Here is a 600-nt window from a genome sequence, read left to right as displayed (position 1 = left end):
ATACGAGCATGCGCTGCTGTACTATGTATGCAAAGTGGTTCACGTTACAGTGTGTCCGGGTCACGAACGCAGTGCAGGTAAGGTATCAAGACACACGAGAGAACGTTCCTAAATACTATCCAGATTTGAGAATCAAAGAAAGACTACGGCGTCTCTGTTGGACGTCAAGTTCGACAATGGTGAAGGCAAAGAAGTTCGTGATCGCTGCAAGGTTCGATGGGCTGCCGAAGGTGAGCGACTTTCAGCTCGTAGAGGAGGACACGCCGGAACTAAAGAATGGAGGTAAGGGTAAACAGAACGCCGCCAACGATAAGGTCTAAAGCAAAAGAACAAAGGCGGGGAAATGGACTTTGCCATCTGTAAGGGTCAAAGATCGTTGAACACTTTTCTCCCCACAATTCTCGAAGAATCGATGCTTTTTGACACATACTGCGTCTCTGTTGATAATTTCATTTAAACTATGATTGAGAGTTTAGGTCAGAATTCATGCAATGACGGTCTGTCAATCTCTGCTCAAAAATGATAAGCTGTCTTATATTCACAAACTGTTAAATGCAACTATTTTGATGTATAACTATATGGCATAGAGTATCTTGATTT

General features: G+C 43.0%; 1 protein-coding gene across 2 annotated transcripts in view; it reads left to right on the top strand.

Moving 5' to 3' along the window:
* The window catches only part of LOC118406608 (prostaglandin reductase 1-like), a 290,606-nt gene continuing 290,006 nt past the window's right edge, over window positions 1–600 (top strand). Inside the window, exon 1 of one of the 2 annotated variants that reach the window (XM_035806774.1) lies at window positions 1–282. In XM_035806774.1, coding sequence (XP_035662667.1) covers window positions 9–282 — 274 coding nt within the window. In that variant the 5' untranslated portion in view covers window positions 1–8. The remainder of the gene's footprint in view (window positions 283–600) is intronic. The other variant, XM_035806773.1, reaches the window with a different exon arrangement.

The sequence above is a fragment of the Branchiostoma floridae genome, chromosome 19 (assembly GCF_000003815.2).
Source record: "Branchiostoma floridae strain S238N-H82 chromosome 19, Bfl_VNyyK, whole genome shotgun sequence".
NCBI classification, from domain to species: Eukaryota; Metazoa; Chordata; class Leptocardii; order Amphioxiformes; family Branchiostomatidae; genus Branchiostoma; species Branchiostoma floridae.
The sequence above is the reverse complement of the archived record's forward strand: the minus strand, read 5'-3'. Positions and strand labels throughout refer to the sequence as shown.